At 39.3% G+C, this 13,729-nt stretch overlaps 1 protein-coding gene across 2 annotated transcripts in view; it reads left to right on the top strand.

Annotated features, from left to right (window-relative positions):
* The window catches only part of adam22 (ADAM metallopeptidase domain 22), a 60,250-nt gene that overhangs the window by 41,714 nt on the left and 4,807 nt on the right, over positions 1-13,729 (top strand). The window contains exons 11-29 of one of the 2 annotated variants that reach the window (XM_029278903.2): positions 710-876; positions 970-1,054; positions 1,588-1,678; positions 1,773-1,824; positions 5,238-5,337; positions 5,435-5,506; positions 5,844-5,936; positions 6,411-6,491; positions 6,614-6,664; positions 6,746-6,809; positions 6,966-7,071; positions 7,167-7,286; positions 7,570-7,738; positions 7,828-7,939; positions 8,731-8,821; positions 9,174-9,227; positions 9,887-10,087; positions 10,522-10,622; positions 11,332-11,398. In XM_029278903.2, coding sequence (XP_029134736.2) covers positions 710-876; positions 970-1,054; positions 1,588-1,678; positions 1,773-1,824; positions 5,238-5,337; positions 5,435-5,506; positions 5,844-5,936; positions 6,411-6,491; positions 6,614-6,664; positions 6,746-6,809; positions 6,966-7,071; positions 7,167-7,286; positions 7,570-7,738; positions 7,828-7,939; positions 8,731-8,821; positions 9,174-9,227; positions 9,887-10,087; positions 10,522-10,622; positions 11,332-11,398 — 1,877 coding nt within the window. The remainder of the gene's footprint in view (positions 1-709; positions 877-969; positions 1,055-1,587; positions 1,679-1,772; positions 1,825-5,237; positions 5,338-5,434; positions 5,507-5,843; positions 5,937-6,410; positions 6,492-6,613; positions 6,665-6,745; positions 6,810-6,965; positions 7,072-7,166; positions 7,287-7,569; positions 7,739-7,827; positions 7,940-8,730; positions 8,822-9,173; positions 9,228-9,886; positions 10,088-10,521; positions 10,623-11,331; positions 11,399-13,729) is intronic. The other variant, XM_065958013.1, reaches the window with a different exon arrangement.

Raw genomic sequence — 13,729 nt, 5'->3', positions numbered from 1 at the left:
ATTTCAGGACTTTTATTTTTGCACTACTGTTTCAGAGGTAAAGTGTAGATTTTATAGCTCACTTTGGTTTACAGTGTAAAAACCCAGGAAGGACATGTTTGTGGCATCCATCCTTTTACATTAAGGAAAGGGAGGCAAGGGTTGTTTAATGACCCTCAGGGTTTTTATAAAGATGAATGGTTATATCATTTCATTAACTTTTTTACATTAAAATAAATCTTATGCTTATACAGGCTACTGTACCGTGCAGTGCCACAAACTTTGGATTTGACAGCTCTGAATGTGCCCATGTCAGGGTGAGAGTGAGATTGTAGGAGTGAACCTCTGCAGAGATCACTGTCTGCACTCTTTCTGCTCTGTCAGCTTTGTTATGTGACTGTGTTTTTTATTTAGTTTAAGGAAATAGTCTTCTGTTTTCCACTTCTCTTGTGTTTGTTTGGACAGAACCCCAATTTGTTCTATCTTATGAGAGCAAATAATAGTATTTGCTATCCACTTTGCTCCTCTCTGTCCTTCACACGGTTACCCTTGTTGACTTTGTCTCGCCACCTGTAATGTGCTGCTGTCTGCTGGCGAGATCATATTGATCATACCGACCATTGACTGTTTCTCTTCTGACAAACAGCCGGAGAAGATGATTAGGATGAGACACACCAGTCTAGTCTTCAAAGGATAGCTTTTTAATATTCAATTTACTTTCGTTCTTCAGATTTTCAAGGAACAGCTTAATACGCGCATTGTGCTTGTTGCCATGGAGACGTGGTCAGCTGACAACAAGTTTAACATCGATGACAACCCCATGGTGACACTCAGGGAGTTCATGAAGTACCGAAAAGACTTCATCAAGGAGAAATGTGACTCTGTTCACCTTTTCTCGTAAGTCCGGGAATGCCTTGAAGGATTTTTTTGAGTCACTTGATTACCGAGATTCATTTAACATATAAACATTACATTTTGTTTTCTTATCAGCGGGAATCGGTTTCACAGCAGCTGGGGAGGAGCGTCTTATATGGGAGGAGTTTGCTCCCTGACCAAAGGAGGAGGAGTCAATGAGGTAAGTCCCAAATGTATAGCTACAGAGTTTAACATTTATTGGAGCTTTGACATTACTTCTTTCCTCTCTTTAAGTTACAGATAAATACTTTTCTAAATCTCAATATGGTGCATTTCTTTAGTTTTGTGTGAGTGTGAGTTTCATCTTTACATAAGTTAAGCTTCTGTAAATGAAAAAATCCAACAATTTATTGAATTTAATTTTATTAGTAATGCAATTTCTCCTGATTTATGAGACATCCTGATTTGTTTGTCTCCTTATCAACTTTCTGTCTGTCTGTCTGTCTGTCTGTCTCTTACCTCTCTCAATTTCAGTTTTCAATTTAGAACACTTTATTGGCATGAATGCTACACAGACAATATTGCCAAAGCATCGATAAAAAAAATATCAACAGTATCAATGATTTAGCATGAGAAAAATTAATAATTATATAAAACAAAAAAATAAACAGAAGGAAAAAAAACTGTGTGTGTGTGTTCAGAAAAGAAAATGATAAATAAAGCAACAATCTCTCTCTCTGTCCTCCTCATCAGTACGGGAAAACAGATGAGATGGCCATAACCCTCGCTCAGTCTCTTGGACAAAACATTGGCATCTTCTCTGACAAGAAGAGGATCCTAAATGGTACACAATGACATTTTTTTGCTCTATTTCTCTCACAGTAATTATTTAATTAATTTGTGTTGGAGAAGTGTTGATGGTTGATTTTTTCGACCAGGCGAATGCAAGTGTGATGATCGATGGACTGGCTGCATCATGGATGACGTTGGGTAAGTTACTTCAGAGTACATTACCTCACCAAGTCATCATGTTAAAGCAGAAATAATAAAAGACAAAAGATTTTATGACAAATTAGAATGAAACATTATTCATTTGAATAATTGATGCCCTCAAGGTTTTAGTCAAATGTTAATCAAAACATCAGAGTTGGATTCAATTCTGTTAATTGTTGACATTAAACATCACAAAAAATGTAAATTTAAATAGAAACAGGACACATGGAAGTATATCATACAAACATACAGTATATGTATAAACTGCACAAGTATCAATTTTATGAGACAAATCGACTGTCTGTAAAATGGGTTGTTGTTGTAATTTGATAATTCACCTCTAGGTGTCAGTAAATATTTATTCTTTATAGGGCTTGTTTATATAACTTCATTGGGGTTCTTTGAGCACTGATATGTTATATAATCTGTTTCTTGCTAAGATTAGTAAATAGGTAATAATTATTTCAGTGTATGTTATTGTGGTTTCATGCTGATGTCATGACAGTGTTTGCAAGTGTGCAGTATGGTGCTGTGCCACTGTGAGCACTCAGATGGGCCTGTGCGATGTGTGTGTGTATGTGTGTGTATGTACCTCTGTTCTTAAATACCTCTTACGTTCCCCCTCTATCCCGAATGGGACAGCAGGTGAGCAGAAGTTTGGCTAGAACGTTGCCTGTGCTGATTTTAAACCAGCTGGCTGCCTCAGAGGGGTTGTCAGTCATCACAACCTTTCTGGTCTCATTTGACGGCACTGCAGCCGCTGCGGCCCCAGCTTCTCTTTTGCTTCAAATGATATGAACAAATACAGTTTGATGTTCCTTTGTCTTACGCTGGCTGTATTTTTCATCATCATTTTGTACAATTTTTACATAATTTTATGTGTATTCTTCAGTTTTTGGCCGACTTCACCGGATGATCAGCCAGGATAATTGTATTAATTTGGCTATTTGAATTATTGATGGGCTCCCCCTCTCTCTTGCCCTTTATATTGAGGACTTTCATCAGCTCTGTTTGTCCACACCTATCCTATTGATACAGTCTGCAATGTCATTCATCTGCCTTTAACAAGTCTAACCTCCTCTAACACTCTGTGTCGAGATTTTGCTCCTGCTCCCTTTGAAGCTCAATCACAAATTTGTCATAATTTCATGTGGTCATGTGACATAGCCCCTCACCTGTGAACAGACCTGGTCCTGATCTGTTCTCTTTAAAATAAAGTTAATGGTATTTCAGACACTTGTATTCAATGAGAAAACCTCACTCATGTCCATTGACCAATATTTATTTTGATCCCTCATCTACTGCATGTCTGTTCAACCTAACCGTCTAATAACTATTCTTACATTTTCACAGGGCTAGGCTACTGTGTGTGTGTGTGTGTGTGTGTGTGTGTGTGTGTGTGTGTGTGTGCGTGTGTGTGTGTGTGTGTGTGTGTGTTAGAGTTGATTTTATCCCTACGCAATGTGTCACAGCTTATTGCTCTTATTCCTCTTTAATATGAACTAAAACTAGTATTTATATGGCAGTTGGCCCTTAAAAATGCACAAACCAATGTTTTTAGATGCATTTTGGTCCATTGAAGATTGAGAACTGGTTCACATACAAGCTAAATTTTATTTTCATTTTATTTTTTTTACTTTTGAAGTAAAAAAAAAAAAAAAAAAAAAAAAACTTGTGCGCACTTTTTTACATTTTGGGACTTCAGGGGCTTTGTAGTTTTCTTCCCATGAATGAATGGATTTTGGAAGGAAAATCAAAACAGGAAAAAATATGACTTATAACCAGTGTAGCTTGGAAAGAATATATTTTTCTGATTAAATGTATTCATATAGTCTGCCCAATATTGTGTCAAAAGAAAACAGAAAACACATAAATGCAGATACATTTGGAGCAGTGTGGTTCAGAGACTGCAATGCCTCTTGACTACCACAAGGGGGTGACATGATAACTGTAAATAAACAAAAGAGGAGCCAAGGAAATTACTGGAGATGATAGGTAACCTTTTATTGGATACAGTACATGATGTGCTTCACAGACTTTAACACACAAATCTGAAAAAATATTTGGAATACACATGTAAATCGAATGTTCCTCCTTTGTGCTGTGAAATGAAAAGTCTTTATCGTGCCTGAATAATTTCTATAAGCCCACATTAACACAGATGCACTTGTGACAAATTATTTTGAGCCTATTTCTGTTTAAAAGGTGATTATCGGGGCACGATGGTGGCACAGTGGTAGGGCGTGCGTCCCATGTGTTGAGACTCTCGTCTCGAGCGGTAGGCCCGGGTTTGCTTCCACCCGTGGCCCCCCTCCTCATGTCATTCCCCGCTCTCTCTCCCTGGTTTCTGACTCTATCCACTGTCCTCTCTCTGCATTAAAGGCACAAAAAGCCCAAAATAAAACATCTTAAAAAAAATAAAAAAAATAAATAAAGGTGATTATCACTCAAATATTTGAACACAATTCAAAGACATTTCTGATGCAAGTCAAAAGTGATAGCCTATAACCTGATAAGTTTCAAAAATATTGCAATGTACTTCATCCATCATCTAAGTGTCATCATTACTGGCTCTTCATACAACCATTATTGCTGTAGGAGGCTTCGTTTAGTCACATTTCATATCAAATTATGACGACCTCTCTCAGCCCTTGACTCTCTCCGGCTCTGTTATTGCATTGTCTCCTGATGAGCAGCGCAACCAGAGGCCCTCCAGTTCAACATGTGCCAGCTGCATAATCAGAACTAAGCACAGAGATAATAACATCTAAGTGCTGCTCAGGTTTGGGCCGATGTCATTATGAGCATAACAGTGAACTCCTGACATCTGATTGAGAGATTTGCATAAATACTTTGGATGCTGATTAGCTCCAAATAAATGTACAATCCAGCTGTGTTTCACTGAAAGTGAATCGAATTAATCAGACTACGCAACCAACAGTTGATGATAACTGAGTATCCTGCTTGTTTATATATCACACAATAATGCAATAACTGTCCATAAATGAATCATCCAAAATATACAAGGTCATTTTCAAGACCATTTCATAAATGCATCTTAAAATTCCTTAACATCCTATTTGTCTTCACATGACCCTCTCACTCTTAGCTATACTGTATATTTACCTCCTGATTATAGTGAGGATCTCCTCTAAACTGTAAGTATGGTAACCTGTGGTAAACCCGATATATTCAGACTTTAAACAAGATAAGACCTGCTATACATTGTCTGTAGATCTGAAATTGATTCTTGTTATCGATGTGTGCAATGTCATTTGTGTTCAACACTACCTTTTTTTTGGTCTGTAATGTGTTTTAAGGGAGGAAGCCCCCTGCCCCCCCAATTGTTTCCTTTGAATGCAGTTTGTACTGTTTTCACTGTATTATATGCTGCGTTTGTGTTGGGACAGTTTCTACCTGCCAAAGAGGTTCTCCGACTGCCATGTGGAGGAGTACTACAACTTTCTAAACAGTGGTGGAGGAGCCTGTCTTTTCAACAAGCCCCTGAAGGTTTGTCACAGTCACACACAAATATACACACACATTATGACTCCTAAGTGTGTCTCCTGAATAGTTGAATTGTTAATCCTGGTCCTGTCCTCCTCAGCTATTGGACCCTCCGGTGTGTGGAAATGGCTTTGTGGAGCCCGGAGAGGAGTGCGACTGTGGCAGCCCAGTGGTGAGTTGCAGTCCTCCTGTATGTGAGAGTGGATGAATGCTAATGTGGATGTAATGTAGAATCCTAAAGAGGAAACTTGAAAATCACGCAAAGTCAAAGTGATGTGCCAAATACCCGACAACCAAACCACCTGCTGTGCCAGACTGTGCCTAGTAAGAGTTGATTTAAAGTAATGTCGTGATTTCATTGGAGAAATCAAGGCCTGGCTGCATAAAGAGTTAGAGCGTGGTCATAGAAATTCTCCAGAGAGATCCTACATGGATTGAACTCAGAAAGACTGAAACACCTTTAGGTAGTCAAAAGCAGACCACTAAGAGCAGTTCTTTTTGTCTTTTAGGAGTGTGCCAGAGAGGGCGAGGCCTGCTGCAACAAGTGCACCCTGACACAAGGCTCCAAGTGCAGCGATGGACTCTGCTGCAACAACTGTCAGGTAAAGAAAAGACACACCTACACCTTTCATCTTCTCCTAAAGATGCATGATGGGAATGTGAGAGGCATTAGCTGTCCACGCAACCAAGATGAAAAGGGGGAAGACTTTTTGTTGTTGTATAGTGGCCATTACCTCTTGGATTTGCTTTTTTATCTGACACTCCTCTGGTAAGAAACGGCTTTCAAAGAATTCTGAGACCAAATGGACTAAGTGGAAAAAACCAACAACTTTTGGCATATTAAACTTAATAGTCCTCTTTGATCATATTGTGTTCAACAGACTATTACTGGAATAGTTATAAAATCCTTTTTACACCTTATTTGAAAGGTACACATACCTGTCCTTGATGGACTCATAGTAGTTAGGGAGTCAAGAAAGAAGAGAGAGGGTGCTTGTTGCTTGGCGTCAAACTGACACAAACCCTGAATGAAGTGCACTGAGAGTCTTTTTGGTCTTTATTGCTTGCCGTCACAGATGGAATTCATGGGAGTTGTGTGCAGAGATGCAGTTAACGACTGTGACATCCCCGAAAACTGCACAGGCAACTCCAGCCAGGTGAGACCGAGTTTCTCTAATACTTTTTCCTTCAACTACAGGCTCACACAATAAACCCCTGTATCTCTCTGGTTTCCTTAAAAAAAATAAAAATCTTTTAACCTTTTTTTTTTATTATGCAGTGTCCACAAAATGTGCACAAGATGGATGGCTACACGTGTGAAAAGGACCAGGTGAGGTGTATAGATAATAAGTATTAGGTCCTGCTGTACTGTGCAATTTAATTTATTCATGTGCTATATTTCTTTTTACAGGGTCGCTGCTTCAACGGAAGGTGCAAAACAAAAGACAGGCAGTGCAAGTACATCTGGGGAGAGAGTAAGAATGATAAACATACCATGTGTTAATTAAAAGCTTAAATATACCACATACATTTTGATTATAGTCATTCTTTCTAGACTATACACTTTCTATGGAAACTTCAGAAACTTTCCAGATGGCTGTTCATTCTCGTTCTTTGTGGCTCTCCCTCAGAGGCGACTGCGGCTGACAAGTTCTGTTACGAGAAGTTAAACATTGAAGGGACAGAGAAAGGCAACTGTGGGAAGGACAAGGACACCTGGATCCAGTGTAACAAACAGTGAGTCGGCCCTTCCTGCCACCAAACCCAAGATAAATCCTACATCACCTTATTTGACTCCTTGTGATCGCCTTGTTTGCGTTTCTGTATTTCAGGGACGTTCACTGTGGCTACTTGCTGTGCTCCAACATCTCACCTTCCCCACGTCTGGGAGAGCTGCAGGGAGGCCTCACCTCTTTCTCAGTAGCCCGTCACAGCGCGTCTCTTGACTGCAGGTACGCGTCACTGCAGAAGAACATTTCCTGAAATACTGTTTAGTTTTCACTTTAGTATTTATTTTCCCAGGTTGTGACAAGAAATCGGGTTAAAATGTCTTGTGTATGAAAGGATTCATTTTCTCTGCCATTGGGCAGGAAAAACACAAGAACACATGAAACAAGACATGCAGAAGCTCATAGCTACTCTACAGTATCGTTAATGTTCCGTTTTATGTACATGCAATACAGTCTGCCTCATGTTAAGTTCTGTGTGAGTGACTCAGGTGTGTGTGTTGTTCAGTGGGGCTCATGTGCTGATCGATGAAGACACTGATCTGGGATACGTCGAGGACGGTACGGCCTGCGGGACGGACCGCATCTGTTTCAACCACAAATGTCTCCCCATACAACAGTTTAACTTCAGCACCTGCCCCGGGACCACTGACAAGATCATCTGCTCTGGACACGGGGTACACACATGCAGTAAACACACCTACACACACATTATATATATAATATATATACTATAATCATTTCTTCTCTGTTTCTAATGCTGTAGGTGTGCAGCAGTGATCTGAAGTGTGTGTGTTACCTGGGCTGGGCAGGAGAGGACTGTAACTCCACATCTCCTCTTAGTTATCTTGTGGTGGGGCCGACAGCCTCAGTCTCAGGTAGAGACGCTCTCACTCTTTGTTTTCCTCATACAAACCTCTCTTCATCTCATAATCCCTGCACCTCCTCTCATCATTCTTCTTTCTTTTTTTTCTCTGCTTTCCATCCCTCTTACTCAAAACTCATCCCACCTCCCACTTCATCTCTCAGTTCTTCGGTTGTAATCCTTCCCCTTCATCCCCTTCACAAATGTTTTGTTGAATATTGAAGGCTTATACGTGTTGCGGTTTTTCTTTATTTCATTTCTCCGTGTTGGTTTCATGTCTGCACATTAAAATCAGCTGCATTTGTATTCACTGAACCATGCATGCCATTCTTTTTGTTTGTCATTATTTTCACACTCATTCTTTGTCGACAGGCTGATGTCTTTGACGGAGTGACTTGAGGTCAGATTTGAGTTCCTTTGCATTGTGTTCGTCTTGTCTTTGATCCTGTCATTTTCCTTCTCTTCTTCCTCTCTCATCCCCGATTTCAGCTCACCTCGGTTGATTGTTTGTGACAGTTACTGAGTTCAAAAATCAAGCAGTTTTAAGTTTTAATCTGAGTGAGAACCTGAAACACATGTTAGCAACCAGCAGTGTTAAACTAATGGGTGTCAGGTGGATCTCCCAGTTTTGTCCCTCTTCTTCTCCTTTTACACTTCTCCTGCTTAATGTACTGTGTTTTGTGTCCTGCTGCAGTGTGTTGTGGTTTGTGTATCCCCCTGTGTCTACATGATTCAGGAAGAAAGAGGCAAACACCCATTTAACACACACCGGCTCCCCACTCTCCCTCTCCTTCTCTGTCTCAGGTATCACCAGTACCAACATCATCATCGGGGCCATCGTAGGCTCGTTTCTCTTCCTCGCCCTCATTATGGCCGCCACAGCCTGGTGTTACAAGTGAGTGTTGCCTCAGCCTGCAAGTGTGATGTTTTAGGGATTAAGAATTTAGAAATTTAGAAAGCTTGACTCAGGAGATGTTTATCGGGATAAGGGAAAAGCATATTTTCTGTCACAGAATAATGTTCATTCAGAGTTTCCTTTTTTTTTTATATTGTTATGAATCACTGGCCTTAATCATTTGAGACCTTACAGTTATAGTCTGTAAGATGTACAGTTAAATAAAGGTCTGTTTAGTCACTATCTATTCACATATCAGGGAACAATCCCACAAACATGTCAATACAGCTCATAATCACTGCTTTATCTCATATAATACATTTGAAAACTTTAATGGTCTTTATCTTGACAGGAGCTACAAGCAGAGATGCTACGTTGAATCTGAGGTTCACAGAAGATTCTGCAGGTTTGCTCCCTTCAACTATATTTACAATTTGTTTTATTTTTGACATAAATTAATTACAATTTTTTATTTTTATTAAACAGTTTTTGTCACAGTGTTTTTATGGATGCATAACATAAGTCTAAGTTAACTTTCAAAATAAGTGAATTGTAATAAACCAATTTTTCTTAAATTAGCCCACATAAAAAAATCGACATCTCTAATCAGAAAATATTGACCTTTTTCTGTATAACCACCAGTACAAAAAGTACTGCTCAACAGTAACAGAGTCATTTTAATCTAGTACAATTTAATTAAAGGGACTAGTACAAAAACGTTTTATTCATTTTTTTTCAAGAGTACGATGCAAACTGGCCAATTGAGAGTGCTGTGTGAAAAATACATCACTGATATCATTAGTATAACATTAATAAGATTATAAAGTGGGGGAGTTGAGTGTAATGATAATGTTTCAGAGGCTGATTAAACTGGTATTTTACATAAACAGTGTAACCTTTACATATTGTAGCAGAGTAAAAACGGACCATATTTATCACTGAAATATCTCACTGTAAAAAAACACATTTCTGTATACATCTGGAAAATTTTAATGAGAGAGAAAAATATCCTAACAAAAGACAGAAAGGCATTTCCAATCTTAATGCTTTCTTGTGTTTTTCCAGACAAATGCCCCCAGGTGACTATGTCACAAAGCCTGGGGACGCAGATTCCTTTTACAGCGACATGCCTCCGGGGGTCAGCACAAACTCCGGCTGCAGCTCCAAGAAGAGGTCAGCCTGCCTGTCGCACCTGCAGATTTGCACCCTGTCCTTCACTCCCTCCATCCCATCCATTTCTCAGAACATCTCACTGTTTGGCTTCAGGTGTGCCATCTCATCATCACTCATTCATTCGCTGTGTGTGTGTGTGTGTGTGTGTGTGTGTGTGTCTCTCTGGTATGTTGAGCTCTATCATGCTTGTGTTGCTTTCAAGGCTTCCATGTTGCAACTCTTCCTGTGAACATTTTGGAATAAAACCAAAATGATAAATATTCTGTTTGTCTGCAGAATTGAGCACTGCTACATTCTCCATGCAATCATGTCACTCAGCTGTCATGTCACTTTTTCATGGCTCATATTGTTACCATCTTCAGCAAGGTGTTTTCCTATTTTCATTCATTTTTTATCACTGCTCTTCCTCGTCTCCTCCTGCGCAGAAGGAGCAGGAAATCATTTAGCAAACTGACCGGATAATGATGTACTTTTAATCTTCTGCCCACTCTGAATGTGTGTGTTTGTGTGTGCATGTGTGTTTGTAGATCTAATGGTCTATCCCACTCATGGAGTGAGAGAATCCCAGATGCCAAACACATCTCTGACATCTGTGAAAATGGGCGACCAAGGAGCAACTCATGGCAAGGTAACGTTCAAATCTACACCACTCATAGAAAAGAGGAAACACTTGTACTTCCTCGGTATTGACGTCGTGTGAGGTTCTTCAAAAACAATGGCTGTAATGTGTTTGTTCCCCAAAACAACACATATCAAGGCACAGAGCCTTTGTCAAAGCCAGGACAAGATGTGAATTGAGTCTCATGTCTATTATATTTGCTTGTAGACTTTGCCACCAGTTAGTATCTCATCTGTAAAACATTTTCAACATTTTAAATGCAGGGGTAATACAGTAAAAAAAAAAAAAAAAACAAGGAAGGAAGGAATCCGAATAAATAATTCCTTGACTTTAGAAGTCTCCATAATCAAATCAAATGTTTCTTAATGATGTAAAATCAAGTTTCCATGAAGAGTTTTGATATTTGTCATAAAAACATCAAGTTCATACCAAACATTTCAATACGGCCCCCATGTGGGTCAGTCTCATTCTGCTTTGTGTCTGGTTTGAGGCACCATGGGACAAGCACAACAACAGAATCCGTCTCACTTTTAAACATTTGAGATTTTTGATTTACATCAGTGATGCGAAGATGCAACACAAAAAAAAGATTTTCAACCAATTTCTTCCACCTTAAATAAATTGAAAACACAAGTTGATAAAGTCAAACATTTTCCCAAACTTTCAAGACTGTAGAAAACTCTGAAATGCATGTTTGTGTTTTTTTTTCTCTCTCCAGGAAATCTGAGCGGTAATCGTAAGAAACTGAAAGGGAAGAAGTTTCGTGCTCGCTCCAACTCCACAGAGTAAGTTAATTATGGCAAAAGGCTCATGTTGAGAGACGAATGAACATTGCAGGTGGCATATGCAGAAAGGAGAAGCTCGAGAGAAAAACAGTATCAGTTCATAAAGTTGGCCTTAGTCTATATTCTTTATAAGTTCGATGTCAACAAATACAATGAAGAGACACAAAAATAAAAAATATCATAGCATCATGGCTCTTAGTATCAGGCTTTAAAAATGTCAGGGTTTAAAAATGTCAAATGTAAAAATCATACAAATCCCAAGTTATTTTGGGATCCAAAGTTAAATGACCATATTTTGAAATGCTTTGACTGACAAGCTAAATCCTACCCTGCTTTATCTCCTGTTTTACTTTCAATGTGACCATAACTAAAATAAGGAACATTGTGATTTATCTAAGAGGTCTTCAAATCAAAGAATGAATGTATAAACTGATTAGCAACTGATTGGCTTTACTAAGTCACTCATATAAAATGAGACCTATTCTTGCCCCCTGTTGGCCATTAGAAAGAATCTATGACTGAGGCCCTTCTCATTGGCTTCAGCTTGTAGAGCCACAGTCTAATCCCACTTCTTATATCCAGTCTGTATATTTAAAACGTTAATCACAAGGAAGATAACAAGGGCAAATGTTACTTAATAATAGGGACGATTCAAAGTTGGATTTGTCTTTTCATTAGATCTAAAATCTACAAAGATGTATCATGGCTGTGAAAATATATGTAATTTTTTTTTATAATTTCTCAAATTCAGTACCTGAGATAGAGAGAGTTAATATAGAGCGATCTCATTGTCACTTGCAGTGTGAACTCTCAGCTCTAGTGGGGCTTGTGAGGCCGCACTTAACCTCAAAATACCGACGACTTTGTCTGTGAACCAATGAAATATTTGCATTTATGCCTGCTGACTGTAAATGAGCAGTTTGCATCGGCCTGCTCTGTTGGTTTGTTTGTTTGTGGGTTTGAAAGTCTTGGCATATGAAAGAGTGTGCAGTGCACCTATTCTCACTGCTGGCATGGGACTGACTGAGCAGCGAGACGCTAACTGCTTGGAATGATGTGACATGTAGCCAATATGCAACTGAGCCTGAAACACACGACACAGTTGTTTGTGATTTCCATGGTGCCGTGTCCATCTGAAACCACACACAGGTCTGTCTGCCATCTTCTCACCATTTTCTCGATTGCATCTTGGAGTGTGTTCAGGATATCTTTGCTCTGCTCTGCTTTCCTAAAATATCTCCTCTTCCTCTCTTCCCCCTCCCACACCGGCTTTTTTCTGGAGATTTGTGTGTCCTTTTCACTTTCTTTTCCTTCTTCCTTCCTTTTCTCTCTTCTCTCCCTCCTTGTGTTGTGTCCATCACCCCCCTCCCCCTCCCACAGGTATTTAACCCCTCGCTCCAAAACAGAGTTTTATGATGTAACTAAATGGGTAGAAGATGTGAATAAAAACACTCAAGGACCTTACCTTAGGTATTATCTCAGACCATGTCCTGTACCCTACACGCTTGTCTTTAAAACCCTCACTTTTGGTTTGATTTGTGGCTTGGTCAAGGAAAGTAACACTTAGCTCCAGTCCTGTACTTTTATGTTAACGTTTCAAAGTAATACCTCAGAGTACATATCATCCACAACTGGCATGATGGGACGAGAAGGGGTTGGCTGCTGAGCATTAAATGAAAAGATAAAACAAAGTTTCATATTTCCACATTACATTATGCTATATTTTGTCTTTTACTTTGCCGACTTTTATTTTCCGCAAATCATTCTTCTTTATCTTATAGCAAATAAAGACCTAATGGCTCTTACTGCCTGAGTCAGTTTAAGAATCATAATAGAGTTATTTCTTATTTCTCCTTATCCCCTCCTTTGCTACTCCACCTCCCCCAGTCTGTTGTTTTCTCAGCATGATGTGTGTTGTGTCTGTGTGTCAACTCAACCTCGCGCCTACTGACCTCACATGTCTTTGCATCACTGTGATGTCACTGCCAAACATTTCAGCGCAGATATCATCACTGTGCTGCTGTGACAAACTGTAGGCCACCACTCTGCTCATTTTCAAGGTCTATAGATAAACTCGAGCCACAAGGTTTCCTTGACAACAACAAGGAAGTTTATGGTCTCATGTCAACTCAGCGACTTTTTCTTTCTTCACCTCTACAAGTGAAACATCATAACAATGACATAAACACTCAGCACTGTGATCTATAGACCTTCACTGTATCCAAGAGCACTTTTCTCCCCCTTCCCATGTTACTACTCTGCAGGACAAAAACAATCCAAAAGAGTGGAGAGATGTAGAGGATGACATCATCACAGCTTACCTCAAAACTT

Source organism: Labrus bergylta, chromosome 8 (assembly GCF_963930695.1).
Source record: "Labrus bergylta chromosome 8, fLabBer1.1, whole genome shotgun sequence".
NCBI lineage: Eukaryota > Metazoa > Chordata > Actinopteri > Labriformes > Labridae > Labrus > Labrus bergylta.
This window is presented reverse-complemented; position numbering and strand designations above follow the sequence as displayed.